This window comes from Asparagus officinalis, chromosome 3, assembly GCF_001876935.1.
Source record: "Asparagus officinalis chromosome 3, Aspof.V1, whole genome shotgun sequence".
Taxonomy (NCBI): domain Eukaryota; kingdom Viridiplantae; phylum Streptophyta; class Magnoliopsida; order Asparagales; family Asparagaceae; genus Asparagus; species Asparagus officinalis.
Genome location: NC_033796.1, coordinates 53,896,700 through 53,910,515, shown reverse-complemented (window position 1 = coordinate 53,910,515; position 13,816 = coordinate 53,896,700). Strand labels below are relative to the sequence as shown.

Here is a 13,816-nt window from a genome sequence, read left to right as displayed (position 1 = left end):
GAAGGATTTTCTCATAGCCTGAAATTGAATAAATAACTCAGTCCGCAATATTAGAAAAGTTATGTATTGTTATGGGTTGTTACATGTACATCAAAAGGTTGTAAAATGAATGTATTTTCAATAGCCATGAGCTAGACGGCATAAAATAAAAAATGGATTATTTCTATTTATAATAGTTTAATAAATATTTATTATTTAAACAGAGATCATTCATCCCCCCTCCCCAAAAAAAAGCACACACAACAAACAGATGATTCAAGGACATATGGATTGATTTGAATGAGCTCTAAAGTCAAACGGTCCTAAGTTCTGTGCAGTTGGTTTACAAAATGAAACACAATGGGAAGTCAACAGCATTCAGTTTATAGAAATGTTTGCATCCTAACATTTCGTATTGAGCTGTATTATTTGATGAAGGAAAAAATAGCACGGGCAGCATTGCATGGATACTCTTTCTACTAACCTAAAAGTCATAGTCAGATCAGTGGTACATAAAATGCATAAAGGAACACAACCTGAAAGTAGTTCATCATAATTTGTGAGTTTGTACCAAGCGCGCCTCCATATATGACCCGTCCTCCTCTCTTCATAAGAAGTAGCTGCAAGAAAGAAAAGAAGCCATCTATCTAAAGGAGTCAAAAGCTTATGCTTTTACTGAGATAGAACAATAAAATAGGTTATAATGCATACCGCTGTGATTAACCTATTGGAACCAAATCTATCTAGATTTCTTTACACTTTCAAAACATCATTATTTAAATACTTAAAAAACAAATATTAATAGGAAAAAATCAAACAGACTAGCTTGCGTGGTGAGAGGAAAAAAGACAGGCAAGCAAAGAAACTTCTGTGACTTAACACTAATAATCATCATAAAATATTAAAATGCACTCAAAAGAGAAAAAAAACTAAATAAAAAGTAATTTATACCTTGCTCTTCTATTTTGAAACCAAACTTCCACTTGCCTTGGCCTCAGATTAAGCTGCTTAGCAAGAGCAACCTTCTGCTTCTGCAACACAAAATACCCAATCCTATTAACAACTCAAATTCTACAAATAAAAAAAATGATAAAAACAAAAGTTTCTTTTCTAAACGACGGTAAGCTTACCGGGTTGAGAGTATTATGCTCTTTAAAGCTCTCCTCCAAGAACGCAGACTGCTCCTTTGACAACCTCGGCTTCTTCCTCGAGTTCCCATTCTCGTCCTCATCGCTGGCCCTCGAAGATGCCCTTTCCGCTTCCCCATCGTCGGCGAACGCGGCGGCTTCGGCAGCGGCGACGGCGACGGCGGAGAACTCGACGTTGAAGGAGGAGACTATGCTGTTGGGGCATACGGACACCGTCCTCGCGGTCCCGTCCTCTTCTTTTCCTAATTTCTGAAACCAGATCAAAAAGAACCCCAAACCTTACACCTCTCGTCCTTGATGCTCGTCGGCGATCCCTTAAGCGCCGTCTTCAGATCTTCCACCGGCTTAAATCTAACGAAAAAAGAAAAGAAAAACAAATTTTCGTTAGAGGTAAGGACTATCTCTTCAAATTAGGGTTTTGGAATCCATAAAGCTCAACTGGAGAGGGCGGCGCCGACAGTGGAGGTGGAGGGGGGGTGAGGGGGATCTCGGCGTGGCGGGAGAGGGATCCGTCTGGGTTGAGCGAGATCCGAAGGTTTTGAGATGAGAGAAGAGAGAGAGAGAGAGAGAGAGAGAGAGAGAGAGAGAGAGAGAGAGAGATTTGGGGGTTTTTGGATGGAGAGGGCCAGAGCGGAACAAAAAGAGGAGGGAAATGAAAAAATAGCGGGGAAATGGAAAAAAAAAGGAAAAAAAATGTTTCAAGGCCCTAAAAAAAGATACAGATGTAGATGTGGCTCAGCCCACCAACTTTTTCCTTTACTCTTTAACCCTTAAAATCCTAAAAAACATGTCCAGCCCCCTTTTAACACTCTCCAATGAATACATCCAAAAACATTCTGAAAATACCCCTTCCTTATCTTCTTCTTCTTCTCTGTGGTTTTCTCCTCCCCCTCCTCCTCCTCTCAATCTCAATCTCCTCCCCCTCCTCCTCTCAATCTCCTCTCCTCCTCCTCTCAATCTCCTCCCCCTCCCCCTCCTCCTCTCAATCTCCTCTCAATTTCCTCCCCTCCTCTCAATCTCCTCTCAATTTCCTCCCCTCCTCTCAATCTCCTCTCAATTTCCTCCCCCTCCCCCTCCTTTCAATCTCCTCCCCTTCTCCCTCCTCCTCTCAATCTCACCCCTCCCCCTCCCTCTCCTAGTGGTGGTCCTCCACTGCCGTCCTCTATTTTGATCAGCCCCTCTCCTATGTCACCCGCTCCTTCGCCACCCACCTCTCAATCGCCGGCCAACGCTTCACCATCGTCTCCTACTCAGGGTAGCCCTCTACTTGTGACCTCGTTGTTGTTGCGTCAGGTAGAGGATTGAAAAAATTTATTTTGGAATATTGTGGTTGGATTAAAATATGAGTTTTGTTGGGAAAAGTGTGTTTGAGTGTATGATCAGAGGATTGAGCTTGGTGGGTATGGTTGAGGATGTAAAGAAGGTGCTTGATGAAATGGGTCACTTGTGGTTTAAGCCATCGGGGTTTGAGTATAGAGTAGTGATTCAATGACATGGACGATTAGGATCGTTTAAGGAGATGGGGAGGGTGATTGGGAGAATAGGCGATGCTGAAATTGGAATTGATACGATTTGTGTGGGTTTGGTGCTCTCTTATTATGGTGAATAATGAGGAGGCTTTGTCGGTTAAGGAATTGGCTAACGCATCAGTCTTACTTGAGAAATTGGCGTAGTCTGATTCAGAAAGAAGAAGATGTTAATTTTTATAATAGAACTGTTCGTACTCTTTATTCTTGTGTAGTTTCTCCAGAATTGCTTGTAACGTGTTATGTTTCATTGTTCAGTTGATTATACTATGTGTTCTTATAGTTTGGTTGTATTTAGATCAAATTTTAATGAAATGTATTGTCTATTTGGTGATCAATTTTGGTATAACTTATGTTGATTGTATGTAAAATGTATTGTGACTGTCATGTGAATATGTACAAGTTCATTTAAATAATGGTACATAATATGTACATAACCTTGAGGTTATTGTGTACATAATATATACAGATTATGTACATAATATATACAGATTATGTACATAATATATACAGATTATGTACATAATATATACAGATTATGTACATAATATATACAGATTGTGTACCAAATAATAGTTATATGTTGACTTTTAACTGAACGTGTTAACTTTCCTTCTAGTATGTTAACTTTTCATACTGAATGTTAACTTTTGCTGTTTTATGTTAACTTTCGTCATAATATGTTAACATTTACTATTATATGTTAACTTTCATTATAATATGTTAACATTCACTATTATATGTTAACTTTCACCATAATATGTCAACTTTCTTCAGAACATGTTAATTTTTAACTGAACATGTTAACGTTTATCATAATATGTTAACTTGTCAGATGTATATGTTAACTTGTCAGATATACATGTTAATTCATTCATCTATAACATCTTTGAGGACTTTTCTTGAAGGTCTGAAACAAATCTCAAATGGAGAGACAAGAGAAGGAAATTGCTATGATTAATCCATATTTTTAAGAACTTAAATGGTTTTTTTCCTTGCTTTTCCTCTTCATAAATTGATACTAAAGCAGGAGTGATGTGTAATGATTAGAGATACTTAATTTAAAAGTTATTGCCTGTACTAAAAATGTGGCTTAAAGCCCTTTATTTTTTTCACGATGTGCTTACTCAGATGAACATGTTTTATTTCAACTGTACACGTTGACTTTCAAATTCTATAGACTTTAAAGTGAACATGTTAACTGTCAACTGTATGTGTTAACTTTCATCTGCATATGTTAACTTTATTATGAACATGTTATATTTCAGCTCTCCACGCTAACTATCAGTTGAATATGTTAACTTTCATCATAATATGATGAAAGTTAATATGTTCAGCTGAGAGTTAACATGTTACAAAGAAAGTTTATTTATTATGGTGAAAGTTAACATGTAATAGTAAATGTTAACATATTATGATGAAAGTTAACATGTTCAGCTAAAAGTTAACATGTTATGAAGAAAGTTAACATATTATGGTGAAATGTAACATGTTACGAAGAAAATTAACATGTTCAACTGAAAAGTTAACATGTTATGAGGAGAGTTAACATGTTATGGGATTTAATAGTGTATCCTAACTTGAATATTATATAATCTGTATATATTATGTACACAATAACCATAGGATTATGTACATATTATGTATCATAACATTTATGTTTTGATACACATAATTTATATATAATCTTCAGTTTATTATGCACATCAAGTTCTATTTGAATGAACTTGTACATATTCACATGACAGCCAAAATACATTTCACAGATAATCGCAATAACCAAAATTGATCACTAAATAGACAAAATATATTTCATTAATTTTTGATCTAAGTACAACCAAACCACAAGAGCACATAGCATAATCAACTGAATAATGAAACATGATACGTTACAAGCATTTCTGAAGAAACTACATAAGTATAAAGAGTACACATAGTATAACCAACTGAACAATGAAACATGACACGTTACAAGCAATTCTTGAGAAACTACAGAAGAATAAAGAGTACAATCAGTCTCATTATAAAATTTAACATCTACTTCATCTTTTCTTCTGTAAGCTCACCCATAAAATTCATTTCTTCTCCTCATTTTCACAACCTCATCCAAGCAATAACAAGCTTCATGTTCTTGTTTCTTCAACTTAAATTCTTGTTCTTCTCTCATAAGTGGAAATAATTGAGTTTCCACACTATACACGGGGTTGTCAAACCACTCCCAAAATCTACAACCATCATTCTGAAATTATTCACAAAAACAAAATCAAAATCAATTTAAACCATGAATCATAAATCACAGCTACTTGAGCAAAAATAATAATAAATTTAAGATTACTTACATGAGGATTTTTATTAGTTAAAGGTAAAAAATCTCAAAGAAAAAGTTAGATACTGCATCACCAGAATAGTTAGAGGTAAAAATCTCATTGGTATGGGCTAACAGAATAGTTAGATACTGCATCACCAGAAATAAACCCATCAAAGAAAAAGTCATAGCCATTGATCCAAGGTAAAATTTACCGACACTACCAATGCCAAACAACTAAAATACAAATAAACCAAACATAAAGATATATACTCAAACAACAAACTTTTTTTTTCATTAGCTTCTTATTAATATAAGGTTTTTTTCCAAGAACTCATACTAATGGGTGTTCTGTCAATTTTTCAACACCAAGGCTATACAAAATACCGACATATTTCTCAGTGTTTCTATTAAAGAAACTCTCCTTCAGCTTCCTAAATGTGCAAGAAGTCAGCAAGCTATCACTCCTGGCTTGGTGGCAAATCCCCACCCTCTCCACATCAAGCAACTCGGCAAGCTTATTAAGTCCTCCATGCAAACTGTTACAGAACGTCATCAAATGCTTTATATCATAAATCGTCGGGAAATAAACCTTGATTAGCATAAAGAACCCAGTTTGCGAATCCGGCAGACTCTGGCAAGTCAGAATCTTGAGCAAATACTCGAAGTCATACCCACTGTGGAAAATCACACCCTAACACTCTCATTCCCAAAACAAGATCAATGAACCAATAGAAGTTGAATGCTATGTCCCCAATTCTTACAAGGTGTTTCTAAGTAACACCTCTAATCAAGAGTGGAGGCAGCAGGATATAAGAACTTGGGGGGCTTCTAGGAATTTCAATTATCTGAAAGACTAATTTTAAATTATTAAAATGTAAGGGGAACATACCAAAAAGCCAATATCATAATGTATTGGGCACAATTGTTCGTGTCCCAATCAATGTCTACTTCTTCAAAACCACTTGCACCTCCAATATAACGCCCTTAAAATCTCACCTACCTATCACAACTACACCTAAAATCACTTCCCTCTCATGAATAAACATCACCCAAATTACTGATGAACTCAATTCATATAAACAAAAAAAAAGGATTGCATAAATATACTACAAAAAGATACAGAAACTCACATGCGACGGTTGAAGCCCATGGAGCCTAGAACTCACAAACGCATGACAAAACACAATCTTGTACTTCGCCAACTCCTTATCCACCCCACTTTATGAGTAGGCCAAGAACCGGCCATCCCTTAATCGGATCCTCAAAGCCGTAACGGGTGGGCTGCCATCCGACCCGCAAAGTTTGGGCTTTTCAGGTTGGATTGCGACATAGAATGGCCAACTCCCAAGCCCAATTACAAGAGCAAGGATGAGGGACAACCTTGCTCCTTTACCTGAGCAATTTGGAAAACAGTTAGGGTGCATGACTGAATGATTGATGAAAAGAAAAAGGGGGTCTTTGAAACCTGAAGAGAAGCTTGATTTCTTGTTGATGGTGGAATTTTCAGCGGTCATGGCTGAGTTTTTTCATGTTTGACAGTTTGAGGGAGCATTGGGGGCCCCTGTTTTTTGGGGGCCCCAGGCGGAGGCCTCTCCTGCCTATGCCCAGGGCCGGCTCTGTCCTGATTAAGGCCTACGCCCTTACATCCATGCCCACCTCTTCTCGCAAGCAGGGCCGGCCCTGACCTAGGGCCACCAGGGCTACAGCCCGGGGCCCATAGCTGAGGGGGCACTAAAATTTCCATCCAGACACCAGGACCATCCATTCGTATTCACAGGCCCCACAAATGCACCCGATTACAACTCATAGCAAGCTGTCTGTCACTAACTATTATTTTTTATTAAATATCTTGAGAGAATTCCGGCTCTGACTGAAAGGTGGTGATTTGGGATTGTTTGAGGTAGGAGGCGTCGGTGAATCGAAAGGCCTCGAGCTTGACTGCTTGAGCCTGGGATCGGGCCAGGGTTTGGAGAGAACTCAAAGAAGGGATTCAGAATTTCAGATGAGTGTTCTCTGAGAGACTAGAGTTAAGGTAGGGTAGGGTTTGGCCGTTTGGGGGAGGGTGTCTTCTAGGGTTTCGGCCAGAGATGGTCCTGGGTTTTCTAGGGTTTTTGCAAGTTGGAGCCTTGGAGGACGAATGGGTCGGAGAAAGAGGAGCGAGGGGCGAGGACGAACGGTTTCAACAAGTTGGAGGACGAACGGTTTGGGTTTGTGTCTGAGGAGAGGGGAGGTGAACCGTGAATAGGGGGGAGGAGAAGGAGACCGCCATTTTCTGAGGTTATCGAGCTTTAGGAAGCGATTTCTTTGAAGGTACTTTTTTTAAGATAAGATGTATAAATTTGTAAATTGTAATACATATCTTTTTAACTTTTTCTTATGTATTATTTGATTCAACAGAAACATTGGCTGGGATTCTTGAATCTTGATCTTTATAATTGGATTGGAAGTTTCAAGTGGAAGAACATATGCTCAAAATCCAGGTTTTATTGTTCTTTGTTCTTTGTTAAGTGTTTATTATAAAAATTAAAAAATGTTTCCTAAGAAACAACTTTCCGGAAAATCTCAAGAGACAAAAAGAAAAAAAATGATGAAATTGCTCAAAGTTTAAGAGGATCTTTGAATAAATATTTTGTTAAACAAACCAATGCTTCACTTGAAAATTTAGATGAAGATGATTTACCAAATGAATATGAACGCCCAATTCAATTGGAAGAATTAGTAGAAAATGAGAATGATGTGAATGAAGAAATTGGTGATCTAGATGAAAATGAAAATAGTGATGAACCTATTTGTAGGTACATGTGATGATTCTTTGCTTCGATTAATTGTGGAGGATGAAAAGAAGTTTGATCAAATCAAGAAATGCTTATGGAGATTTGGGAGGAAGCATGTAGACTCAAATATGTAGTTTTCGTTTTTTAATGCAATGTTTATAATTCGGGGTACTCTTTTTCCTTCGTTTGAGGTTTTGTCCCATTGGGTTTTCCCCAACCAAGGTTTTAATGAGGTCCTAAAGTGTTTTCCCTTGTCTTTTGTAAAATCTTATAATTTTAATAAAATTAATTAATTGATAATTTATTTATTTGTTTGTTTAATTTGTATAAAGAGGCACACTTAATAAAATTTGCCCTTGGCCTTAGAAAACCCAGGACCGACTCTGCTCGCAAGATGTTCACCGACAGTGGCAAGAAGAGGAGCTTCCTCCTCACACGTTCACCGACGGTGACGGCTTCTTCTCGTCGCCGCCTCCACCCAATTTTGCTGAGGTTTGAGCCTGAGAAGAGAGTAAAGAGAGAGAGGGGGGAGGACTGGCAGTTGTTGGGTAATCAGTTAAGGGTCATTTTGGAATTTGTAAAAAATTTTCTCACTGTGGTGTGTTGGAAAGGTAAATAGGGGCTGAAACACAAGTACTTTATGTATTAGTGGCTTTGTCACCCAAAAAATAATATAGGGGGCTAGTCACAACAAATTTTTTATTTTGGGGCCTTAAAACATTTTCCCAAAAAAAAGGCTCCGTAAATTTTGTTAGGCAACCTAGCCGGAATTTCCGTCCAGGTTGATACAACCTAGATGGAAATTCCGTCTTAAGTTGAGTATCATTTTAAAAATAAAATAAAAAACCATCTAGTTTGTCAATCTAGACGAAAATTTTTGTCTAGACTGATTCAAACTAGACGGAACAAACTAGACGGAATGTTTTCCGTCTAGTTTACCTCAAACTAGACGGAAAAAAAATTATGTCTAGTTTGTTCCGTCTAGTTTGTTAATTTTTCTACTAGTGTTCGACGGGGTGTTTTTGATGTGTGAGAGAAAGAGAGGGCAGTGCGACCTCCAGGGGCGGCAAGTTTAGGGCTGGTGGCAGGGGGAAGGTGCAACGACGGGGGTCTAGGGTTTTTTTGATGTGTGTGTGTGAGAGAGAGAACGTGGCGGATTTGGGGTTTTTGTTTTGTTTGTTCAATTTTCGCGAAAATAAATGGGGGGAAATTTCCTCTGTTTTGCGTGTAGGCTAAAATAATTTCCCGCCAAACTAATAACGAGGAAACTTTTATTTCCTCACTAATTGATTCTTTTATCGAGGAAAGGGTTCCTAGTAAAACAAAAAAAATTTAGTGAGGAAACCTTCAATTTGTCGTCAATGAATTTGGCGGGTGTTGCACATTTTTCAGCCAAATTAATAATGAGGAAACTATAATTTCCTCGCTAATAGGTTCTTTTTTACGATAAAACGGTTCCTCGTAAAACAAAAACTTTTAGTGAGGAAGCTTTAAATTTGTTGCTATTGAAATTGGCGAGTTTTGCACATTTTTCTGCCAAACTAATAATAAGAAAACTATTATTTCCTCGTAAAACAAAAATTTTAGCGAGGAAACCTTTAATTTGTCGTTAATGAATTTGGCGGGTGTTGCAAATTTTTCCGCCAAATTAATAGTGAGGAAATTATAATTTCCTCACTAATAAGTTTTTTTTAATGAGGAAACGGTTCCTCGTAAAAACAAAAACTTTTAGCGATGAAGCCTTAAATTTGTCAGCTTAAAATTGGCTGATTTTTTTCCCGCCAAACTAATAATGAGGAAACTATTATTTCCTCGCTAATTGATTCTTTTCACGAGGAAACGGTTCCTCGCAAATCATGTATCTTTAGCGAGGAAATCTACTTTATCGCTATTACATTTGGCGGGTTTTCCTCCATTTTCTACCAAAAGAACAACGATGAAATGATTATTTCCTCGTTAAATGTGCATTTCGTGATAAAAAAAGTTTATCACCAAAATCTAATATTTCCTCGCCAATAAAATAACTAGTTAGGAGACCAAATCATGATCATCTTTAGTGAGGAACTAAAACTTTCATCGTAGAAGGTGGTCTACTGTAAGTAACATATATTCCTCATAGAAGACCTACTGATATTTACCGAGGAAATAATATTTTCCTCGTCGAAAGTGATAATTGTTGAGGAAAAATAATTTCTCGCAAAAAAGTTGGTCGCTAAAAGACATGTCTGTTGTAGTTGTCACTTTAATTCACTGCACATCTACTACCAATTGTCATTACTAGAGGCTTGAAGCAGAACATCAAAACAAGTAAATATCACCTCATGAAATACAGAGAAACTAGGGAAGCAATGGGACTAAATGTTTTGACAAATTTAAGGTCTTTAACTCACTGTCAAAATAAAGAGAGGCCTGATGCCTTTACAACAGTTTCAGTCCTCCATTCACTCCTTCAGAGCAAGTCTTAATAAAGGGAAATATACAGCAACAGCTCTAGTAATTACAAAAGCACAATACAGAATAGATTAATCACAGTGAAATATACATTTTATTTGAATTTCTGATTTAAGGAAAAAAATGTAAGAGGTGCACGTCTGAGTACATCATACTGTATATGTGTGCAAAAAGATACCTTGATATCTATCACTTATCACCCAATTCATTAACACCAATTCACTAACACACACCGACACACAGGTCTATACACAAAGAGGGGAGAAACATACATTCAAACAAGCATGTATGAGACAATGTTAACTTATAAATATAACAGATTCAGCTACACAGATACAAACAGACACACGTACACAGAAAATAAAGGGAAGTACAAAAATAAATGATAGCTAAAAAGCAAACTTTTTAGTTTTCACATATATACGTAAACGTGATCTACAGAAAATCTCCTGGTAATTTTGTTCACAATTCTAGCAAGAGACAAGCTCGCAAATTAGATGTGGAGTGTAAAATACTAGAATAAAATATTCATCATAAAACAATAGACAATCATGCTGATGTATTTCCTCTATAGTAGTGAGATAACATTATGCTTACTAATTGATAAAATCAAACCATGACATTCAGTAAAAAGATCTACTTAGTTACATACCAGTAGGGTCCGCTCCAGATCATTTGTCTGAACATTGGAAATTGCATGAAGAACATAGTCAGATGGACTAAGCCCACGCAGCAGATCATTCAGTTGAAGTGCACTACCTTTTCCACTTCTTATATCCTCCTGAAAATTAGAAAAGAAATAAAATACTTATTAATGCTTGAAGTAAAAGGTCACAAACTTTTAGTAGACAACTGCGAAATCTTGTGTAGTCTTGGGAAAATACAACACAAACATGCCCGCCGATCTTCACTTTTGTATGACGCTTATCTTGCGAACACACTCCGGGATCCATCATCATCGCTTTCATATAGAGCACAAAAGACAGATATATCATCTTTTTTGCCAATGCCCTTGTACAGGCTTTCATATTTCTCCTTGATCCATCAACAATGTCAAATTTATCTAACCCAGTGCGACCATTGGCAACAATGTCGTATAGAAAATGTTTCTCTTTTTTGCTGTGTAGAAATCTACAGTTAAACGGATAACAAAGAAAATAACTAAATAAGTAATTCTATTAAAAGGAATAGTTTAGGTGAGTAGTACATAAAAAATTCCGGTACTATGTGGAAACTGAAGCAAAGGGCAACATCAACTTACTTCTACATACGACACATAAATTGACGTCAAAGCCCTTATATGAGTTATTAATGGCTCTAGCTAGACTTTTATCCACGATAACAATGAAAGGGATCAACCAAGAAGGCTAGAACCTTTCAGAGAAGCGTGTCAAAAATGGTCATGCTAGCACATCAATTGGAGCCATAAACATGTCTTTTAGCCATTGTCAAAGTTAGAATTTTTAACCAGACTCTTATGTTTCTTCTTTCTTTATAAGTGATAACTACTTCTATAAGGCAGATACTTTATTTTCATGCTGATATATACCAAGAAAATGGTGGGCGTGGGAGGTTGATAGGAAAATTATTCACATAAAACAATACCTCTAGTATGATTACATCGAGCCTGTTACAAGTTATGTTGAAATATCAAAAGTAACATACAGAAACCAATGTTAGATTAAATGAAGTTTACCTGATTGCTTCAAGTCTCGTAGCCTGCTTCAAAATAAATTAAAATAGTGAAAACTTACTCCATAAATGTTAAACCGAGTGAAATAAACAAACACCATAAAGCTAGATTACCTTTGAAATTGTCCAGTGTCTATAAATTAAAGCTAAGCTGTGATCATTCAATGAATAGTTAATCATTCAAATTGAGGACAATTGAAAATATCAGAATAAAAAGAAACAAAGGGCGAAACATTAATATGATGGAAAACTAAAAAAGTAAAGACGACAAATAAGATCAATATAATCTATTAAAATAAGATCAATATAATCTACTAAAATACGATCAATATAAACATCATACTTAATTGCATATATCCGCTGAACTTTATTCAAAGCAAAAAAAACCTCCACGGTCACATTAATAAGAAATCAGATTGGGGATTTTTTACAAATTGAATAAATAACTTAATCACAATAATAAGAAAGTGCATAATACCTTTGTGGAGTGAGGTGATCAGCGCATGCAATTGCCAGAAATCGGAAAGGGGAAGACACGCAACCACGATATTGCACGACTCGATTGGATAGACGCCCAAAGATCTGGAAAGCAGTGGTCTTGAGGCGTGATCAGAGATCAATTAACACTTTTAGAGCGGAGCTTTGTTAGGCCAAGCAGAGGATCAGGGGTCAATCTAGTTTTTGAGAGCGGCCGAAGTTTTTTGGGGCCGATCGCGCGGAGGCGATGAGGTGAGATCGGAGGGGTTTAATTAGAGGGAGAGCGGAGGTTACAAGAGAGAGAAATCTGCAGAGATGACGACGTGAGATCAGAGGGGTTTAATTACAGGGAGAGCATCTGTAGAGGTGATGACGTGAGATCGACTTGCGGAGGTGACGATGAGAGGTCGGAGAGGGAGGTGAGATAGAAGGGGTTTATTTTTTGGGAGCGGAGGTTACAAAGAGAGAGAGAGAGAAATCACCGCTTCCTATTTAGTTTCCTGATTTTTATTTGCCCCCCAAAATTTAGTTTCCCACCTTAATTTTAATAAAAATATTTATTGTTCTTTTAATTTAATTGATATATAATTGATAACTGTTTCAAATAGAAAGAAAAAAAATCAGATTTGATAATAACCGTTTCAATAAGGTTTAATAGTAACGGTTTAATGAATTAACTGTTACTATAAGGAGCTTTTGCAGTGGTGCTTCTACATTGGTATCATGGTTATTGTCTTAGGGGGTGTTTGTTTCACCAAAAATTTTGGCATTTGGTATGGAATACAAGTTTTAGTATCAAAAAGTGAGTTTTTGTATTTGGGACTCCATATATGTTGTTTGCTTTAAGAAAATTTTTAGAATATTGAATCCCAAAAGTGCAAAAAGTGCTCAATTTTTAGATTTTGCCAAATTCTCTCAATTGGCGAGGATTTTGACAAATCTTAATTTTGTCTTTTTATCGTAGGTAACCTCACCAAGATAGCATATTCATCATATTACAAAATTTTAACATTTGGTAATGCTACAATTTAAGCTTAAAACAAACAAAATATTACAAATTGTTGATACAGGAGATCTACGAGATGAGGCGACTGAAAAGCATGACGAGCTGACTAAACAGATGAACGAGGCGAGACGAGACTCAAACCAGACGAGACAACAACAAACCAGGAGAGTCAAGCTGATGACTCGAGGCGAAGCAACCCAATCGAGATGAACAGACGACTCAAGGCGACAGGACGAGATGACATGCGACAGGATGAGACGATAGGCGATAGGATGAGTCGATACATGCCAGTCGACACGAAAGGCGGAACCACTCGACATACTTAGTTGTAATGACCGTAAATTTTCAATACGGGTTTAAATAATTTTCTGGTATTTAAATATTAAATATAATTTTTCTAAAAGAGTATTTGTATTTTTTCCAATTTCTCTAGAATTTTTTACGATTTAAAAATA

At 36.7% G+C, this 13,816-nt stretch overlaps 2 protein-coding genes across 6 annotated transcripts; both read right to left on the bottom strand.

Moving 5' to 3' along the window:
• LOC109835133 (homeobox-leucine zipper protein HOX27-like) lies at window positions 386-2,367 on the bottom strand. The gene is made up of 4 exons (XM_020403123.1): window positions 2,358-2,367; window positions 1,110-1,405; window positions 931-1,010; window positions 386-599 (listed from the first exon to the last, which is right to left on the bottom strand). The coding sequence occupies exons 1-4, from the start codon at window positions 2,365-2,367 to the stop codon at window positions 587-589; spliced, it is 399 nt and encodes a 132-aa protein (XP_020258712.1). The 3' UTR covers window positions 386-586.
• LOC109834152 lies at window positions 4,503-12,350 on the bottom strand. 5 transcript variants are annotated; one of them, XM_020402082.1, is made up of 5 exons: window positions 11,993-12,179; window positions 11,883-11,905; window positions 11,071-11,317; window positions 10,839-10,967; window positions 4,503-4,892 (listed from the first exon to the last, which is right to left on the bottom strand). In XM_020402082.1, the coding sequence occupies exons 1-5, from the start codon at window positions 12,056-12,058 to the stop codon at window positions 4,716-4,718; spliced, it is 642 nt and encodes a 213-aa protein (XP_020257671.1). In that variant the 5' UTR covers window positions 12,059-12,179; the 3' UTR covers window positions 4,503-4,715. The 5 variants fall into 5 exon arrangements, with proteins under 5 accessions (XP_020257671.1, XP_020257672.1, XP_020257673.1 ...); XM_020402083.1 differs by having other exon boundaries at window positions 11,074-11,317; XM_020402084.1 differs by having other exon boundaries at window positions 11,080-11,317.